Source organism: Echinops telfairi, unplaced genomic scaffold, assembly GCF_000313985.2.
Source record: "Echinops telfairi isolate 266 unplaced genomic scaffold, ASM31398v2 ScPeMD7_7400;HRSCAF=8409, whole genome shotgun sequence".
NCBI classification, from domain to species: domain Eukaryota; kingdom Metazoa; phylum Chordata; class Mammalia; order Afrosoricida; family Tenrecidae; genus Echinops; species Echinops telfairi.
In genome coordinates this window covers 61787105-61794258 of record NW_022111300.1, presented here as the reverse complement: position 1 = coordinate 61794258, position 7154 = coordinate 61787105, and the positions used below count along the sequence as shown (strand labels likewise).

The following is a 7154-nucleotide window of genomic DNA, read 5'->3' as shown; positions in this document are numbered from 1 at the left end:
ACACACGCATATGATATCCACCCACCCACTCCCATTTGACAGCATCTCAAAAAAAGAACAGACTTGTTTCAAATTCTGTTTTAAATGCTGCTCCATAGGGTTTCCTAGATTGGTGGGTTTGAACCAGACTGTTCAGTTAGCAGCCCAGCATTTTACCCACAGTGCCCCCCAGACTGCTGAAACACTGCCACCCCAAACCCACTGTCGGTGAACCAATTCCCACTCACAGGGGCCCTATGGGACAGAGAAGAGCGGCTCCTTCTGGGTCTCGGACACTAGCAGGCAGCCTCGTCTTTCTCCCACAGAGCTGCTGGTGGCTTTGAACCACTGACCTTGTGGGTAGCAGTCCAATGTTTAACCCACAGTGCCACCAGGGCTCCTGAAATACTGCAAAAGGAGTGTGTCATTTAGTGTCCCCGACACAAAACCAACAAAAGATGGCAAATGCAGCAAGGCCAGAGAGTCCCATACAGCTGTGCTGTCCAGCCCTCAGCCGCTGGCCGTCAGCCACAGAGGTGCAGCTGGCTGGTCACTGCTCGCACGTGTGTGTGTTTGTGGCAAGCTGCAGGGGTCCATGGAGTGCTGCCACTTTGAAGAGCGTCTGCTGGCTCGCTGGGCTTGCCCTGTGACCGCAGGGCACAGGAGATAAAGCCACAGGAATGAGACACGGTACGCTGGAGACGGAGGAAGCAGACCCTGGAAGACAGCGCCCCTCCAAGTGTGATGTGGACACCAGGCAGGTGGGCTCACGTGTGGCACACACGTCATGTGATGCACTAAACTCCTGTTCCAGCAACCAACCGGACATCAGAGCCGCCCACTCCAGCAGCCTGCGCTTCTTGGTGCTTTGCAGGGCTGCGTCTCACAGGGACTGTGGCTTCTAGAGGGAAGGCTTCTGGCAACCCTGCCTCGAGCAAGCCTACCGACACCATTTTTCAACAGCGCGTACTCATTTCATGTCTCCGTGACACACTTTGTTAACTCTCACAGTGCAGAACTATGTATTAAAATTCACCCCACATCCAGAGGCAAAGCGGGGCTCGTGTGGCACGGAAGTGCTGATGACAGCCTACAGGCAGCCTGATCACGTGGGGTCTCCACGAGGCAGAGGTGACTCCATAGCACACAATAAGCAGCTTCAGAAACGACAGGAACTTGCTAACTGAGATGCAACAGGCTCAGCTTCCCTTGAAGGCACTGAGCACTGCTGAGAGGAGGCTGCGTCTGGGGCCCAACCAGCTGCTCACCTGCGAGTAAGACGTGATGACATGGCTTTGGATCTCATCCATGGTGTCGGTGCCATACGAAACCGTGCCCAGGTGGAGGCGCTTGAAGACCATCTCATTCTGGGTCAGAGTCCCTGAAAATATGCCAGAATCAGAACCACTGCTGAGAGTAGTCAGCCAGCCTTGTGCACAAAGAAGATACGAACTTCACATCACCGAAGGAAACTACTTCACCTCTTGGGCCTGCACACGCTCCCACACAGCACCGAGAACCTCCTAGACTCCCCCCCGCCCCCCCAGCCCCCCCGCTCCTCTTTCCACTGTGAAGGAGGAGCCAGGGAGTGTCCACTGGCATGTCTGTCCACTTCAGGAGAGCCTGACCATGTGGAGGGACCCAGTTGTACGAAGAACGCCTCTCAGTATGAGTATGTTACTTAGTACAAAAGCCATTTTTGCCTGTTCTGACTCACTGTTTTTAAATTACAATTGGGAGTATCACCAAGAAAGACATTAAATGGCCCCGAATCTCTGTGTCTGTCAATGTGGAAAAAAAAAAGAAGCTATTTCTGTAAAGTTAAGTATTCTTAACTGTGCAGACACAGACATGCCAGGGTGAGTCTAACTCCTATCACATGCATGTGTTATTCAGACATGGACAGACAAACACATACGCACACACATGAATGAGGACTTTGGAAGGGAAGGAGCGGACTCCCTGAATACCAGTTCCACAGCAGAGGGATTGCTGTCAGCTTGTCAGAACGTCATGGAGTCTGGGCCAAGGTGTATGTGAGCTGAGAGCAAGCTAGGCTAACTAATTCATCTGGAATGGGGGGAGGTCCTAAGGAATTCCCTTTGGCGTGATTTCAAAGGTTCGGACATATCACTGTCCTGTGCACCATCCTGTGAGCTGGGATGGACTGGTCCTGGCCACTTTGACTCAGATGACCACACGGTTTGCTAGCCCGGGAACCAAAGACCAAGAAGGAGCGGTGTCACCGTCATCGCCCAAATGAGCATGGAATGCTGTCTGTGTGCGGAAGGTAATACGATTGTTACTCACACTGATGCACCAACCACCTAAGGAATGACGCAGAAAGCGAGGAACTCCACCTACTTCTTCAGTTTCAAATTGATCAAACATGCACAAATCATTACTGGGGATTAGAATGTGAAAGTTGGGAACAGAGAGAAAGGACCAGTCATTAAAAAATGTGCCCTTGAAACATGTATGAATGTGCCTGACACAATGGATGTATGGCTGGTTATAAGAGCTGTAAGAGCCCCCTAATAAAATGATTTAAAAAAAATAGAAACCAAACTTGACCAACAGTTACCATGGGTGCAGGGAAGAGATGTCAGTGGTGGTGGAATAATCTTGAAAAATATATTAATAATGTGTACAACACAAGAAGAAAAACCCACGGCACTGAAAAATCAGAAAAGAGCAAGAAAAGCAAACGTGTCCCTGGTGACAGAAACCAAGCTGGAGATCCTGGGATGGAATTTCCACGTCACAGACTTTGTGTCGCTGCAAGCAGTTTCTCAGCGACACAGAAGTGGACTGTACTCACAGAGATTGCCCCGTGGAGCCCACAGGAACCAAGCTGACTGTCTGAGAAAAGAGATGATGGGGAGGCAGTACCACCAGGGCCGACTGTGGAAAGACCACCCAGAGAAAGGTGACCCACAGAATGTGGCAAGGATAGCACAATCTCACCATCAATGCAAGTAAAATTTTGCTGAAGATCATTCAACATTTACCACAGTACATCAACAGGGAGCTGTCACCAATTCAAGCCAGATTCAGAAGGAGACTGTAGATGGAACTTGGCTGAAAGCAGAGAATACCATAAAAATGTTTGCTGGCATTTTACCGATTATACAACGGCATTAGAGTACATGGATCATAACAAACTATAGATAACATTTGGAAGAATGGAAATTCCAAGATACTCAATTGTGTTCCTGTGGATCCTGTACATAAGACGAGAAAAGAGGCAGTTATACAAGCAGACCAAGGAAATAGAGTGGGTTTAAAATCAGGAAACGGCCAAGTCCTTTCGCCTGCCTGGCTGACAAGTGAAGAGGACTCAACGCGCCAGCTAACGAACACCGACGACCGCAGCTTCCAGCGTGGACTGCGACTCAATGCAGAGAAAAGCAGCACCCTCATCACCGGACCGACAGAGCACATCCCGATGACGGGAGAAGACTGAGCCTTTGGAGGATTTCATCTTGCTTGGACCCACAATCAATGCTCATGGAAGCAGCAGCCAAGAAATCAAAGGACGTATTGCACTGGGCAAATCTGCTGCACAGACCTCTTTAAAGTGCGGAAGGAGAGGATGCCATTTTGAGGACTATGGTGTACCTGCCCCAAACGATGGTCTGTTCAATCACCTCATCTGCATGTGAAAGTTGGGCAATGGATGAAGAAGACCAAAGAAGAATTGGTGCCTTTGGATTATGCCGTTGGCAAATGGTATTAAATATACTGTGTACTGCCAGAAGAACAAACAAATCAGTTTTGGAAGAAGTACAGCCAGAATGCTTAGAAGCGAAGATGGCAAGAGCCGTCTCCCACACTTTCTAACTGATCAGGAGAGAACACACGTGCTTGGTGGAAGGTCAGTGAGGAGGAGGAGGACCATCAAGGAGATGGACTGGAGCAGTGGGTGTGAGGTCACCGCGGTGAGGATGCTGAGGGCGAGCGCAGTGCTCCGCTCTGTTGCCCAGGGTGGATGGGGCTGGCAGCTCAACCACAGGAGGGTCAACAATGAAATGCAGCAGTGCTACACTGTGCCTAGACGGGCTTTCAGAGATGGTGCCATGTCTCTCAGAAACCCGTGAGCTTTCACAAAGGAACAACATGATGTCACAGTGCTGTGGCGCTGAAGTGAGAGCCCAACAGCAGCGTAAAATCACAACCGCACGCACAGCACCACGCTGGGCGGTGTCGACATCCGAGAATGAGGACAGCCTGTCCTGTGGGGCGTGGACTTCCCTCTGGGTCTACCACCACCGCTGACGCAGCTCATGGTCTGCGCACAGGTGGGTCTTCGCACGGCTATGAAACTACAAGAAACATTAACCAGCGCTTGGTTTCTTTGGCGCACACGCTCTTGACAGCAGGACACAGAGTGTTTCTCTGCCCATCATGAGTGCCAGGTACAATGAGCCAGGGCCAGGGGCCAAGCCAAGTGGGTGACTAAGCTTCCCCTTCAGCGACACCAGTCTCTTGGTAGTGGAAGGAAGCCTTTGTTGTTTATGATGGCCATTTCAGAGATTCCCACAGGCAGGAGGGGCAAGGCTGCATGGTGTTTCCTTCCACTCATTGCACTCTGTGTGGGGAGAGGGGAGGGACCCAAGCACTGGAACTGATGCTGCAGCACCCAGCACCAGCACCATTTCAGGGACTGCCCAGCAAGCCAGCCTCCTGTGGGCCGGTGTGGCACGCCAGGGGCTTGGAGATTTGCCAGAGGAGCCATCATCATGGAAGCTTATTCCAGCTTTACCAGCGGAGGGTCACGAGTGACTGCTGGGCTGGGGGAGGTCCTGTCCCCACACAGCATCCCCGCCTGTACTCATACCTGTGCATACCTACCTACCAGCACCCCCTCATTCACATACCTGTGCACGCGCACTAGTGAGTGTCCCACCTGTACTCCCACCTGCGCAACACCTGGAACTCTCACCAGCCCCAGCTTGCTGCCCGTCCTTCCTTCCCCACAGGCGGCAGTGTTTCCCTCTGGTGCTCCTGTGCTCATTCCCAACCTGCTGACAGCTCGGCTCGGGTGAGGGGTGACATCAGTGAAGCTTGAGCCCCAACAACCTGCTGTGGCAGAGGTCCGTGCAGGGGCGGCCTTGCTCCTCACCAACACGGCTCCTAAGAAAGGCACGCAGCTGGGTCCAGAGGCAGCATGGGCGGGAGCTCTGTGTCCCTGTGCTCGTCACCGTCAGACTGCGAGTGAAGCCGGGCACAGCCAAGCTCCGACCGGTGTCAGGACGCTGCCGGTCAGCGCCAATGAGCCCTGCATCGTGCGGCCGACAGACGGCTCTCACTGAGCAACTGCTGTGTTTCATGCACTGGTGCCACAGATGTGTCACCATGGCAACATCATTCATTTCAGATCTTACCGGAAACATGCACTCCAATCAACCCTAATTACACCGCATTGCTCTCTTGTCCACGGGAGGAAGCTAGAACGTGATTACTGGGAGAAAGACGGGGTTTTACACACGGAAAGAATCAGAAACCCACAGGGTGATGCCACCCTGCCCTACGGGGTCATCTCACCCCGAGTCAGAACTGACTCAATGGCAGCGAGTTTGGGTTTTGGTTTTTCCTTCCCTCTGCTGAGGTGAGAGAGCACAGTACTGTGACAGACACTCTTGTCAACAGCTGCCTGACAGACAAACCCAGTTCCGCCCTCAGAAGGCCTGCCGAGTAGCTTGGTTGGGTGTGGTGGCCCGGACCCTGTGACCACTGCTCTGTGCACACAGCCAGATGTGGACATAGGACCTGGAACCTGGGCCCCGTGAACAAGCACGCACCATCAGACCCATCGCTGAGGGGCCTAGAAGAAAGAGGCCTTGAAGCCACCCCCTCCGTGTGAGCCGACTTGTCTCCAGGAGGAAAGCGGGAAGCAGGAAAACCTCAGGGACTGGCAAAGGTCACAGTCGCTAACCAGTTTCCACTGTGACTGGGCCAGCGGGAGCACACATCCCTCCCTCCAGACCTCTCAGCCCTGACACTCCTGGGAGGAGACCAATCTCATCTCTCCCCTAGACTGGGCAGAGGGCTATGGCAGAAGTGGCCAACCAGCAGGACCACACCCTGGGGCTGGGCCACACATCAAGGGGGCATATGCCTGGCACACATCAATAAACAAATGTCACACTTTCAGTAAGTAGCTGCTGAATGAATGGATGGTAACAGTCAGCACTGAAAATTTTGTCTGAATACACACTCCTTCTATCAGCTACTTTGACATACATAATGTTCTCTGAGATAATAATTACAGTAATGCACTGCTGGATTTGAAACGTATACAGGCATGATATGGATAAACAGTAAGAGCTCACTGCGGAGGAAGACGGAATAGAGCTACACAGGACTGACAGGCATTGGTTTCTCACTGGACGGAAGTACTACAGAGAAACAAATCACGTAGGCTCAGCGCAGCCACTAGGGCAATCCGACCAGCTCCCCAAAGTATGAAAGTCATTCAAGGGCTTAACATATGAGAACAAAGAATATTCATTCGATGCAAATGCAAACAATGAAGAAAGAAGGATAGATCAAAAAGTCACAACATACATAAAAGAAAAATGGAAGCCATAAATCCCACTATATCAATAATCACGTTAAATGTTAACAAACTAAAGATTACAACTGAAAGGCAGAGACTGTGAGACAAGATAAAAAAAACAAGATCTAAGTATATGTTACCTACAGGAAACACATTTCCATTCCAAGATGCTAACAGGCTAAAAGGGTGAAAAAAGATCTATCATGCCTAAAGCAAGCATTAAAAAGGTGTGATTCTACTATTATCAAACAGTGACTTAAAAGCAAAAAAAAAAGAAAAAGTGTACTAAAGATAAAGATCAATACATTAGAAAGATAAAAATAATTTAAACATATATGCACCTAACAACAATTCCCCCAAGTATATGGGGCACAATCTGACATAAGAGGAAACAGGTCATTCAGCTGTGACCGTGAAAGATGCCTCACTGTAGACTGTGCCTCACTCTCGGTCATGGAGAGAGCATGAACGCACTCTACGGAGCCCTCCAGCCAGCAGCAGAACAACAGACATTCTTCCCGTGTCCGTGGGCTCCCAGTTCGCAGACCACATGCTAACAAAGCTCGAATCACACAAAGTACACACTAAGATCGTAAGGGAGTAAATGAAATCA

The 7154-nt window shown here is 50.8% G+C and overlaps 1 protein-coding gene across 8 annotated transcripts in view; it reads right to left on the bottom strand.

Annotated features, from left to right (window-relative positions):
- The window catches only part of ATP9B (ATPase phospholipid transporting 9B (putative)), a 118247-nt gene that overhangs the window by 21177 nt on the left and 89916 nt on the right, over positions 1-7154 (bottom strand). For all 8 annotated transcript variants that reach the window (XR_006680662.1, XR_006680663.1, XM_004715925.2 and 5 more), the window contains exon 14: positions 1248-1360. Coding sequence is in view for 6 of the 8 variants with exons in the window: in XM_004715925.2 (XP_004715982.2) it covers positions 1248-1360 (113 nt within the window). In the remaining 2 variants the exon portion in view is untranslated. The remainder of the gene's footprint in view (positions 1-1247; positions 1361-7154) is intronic.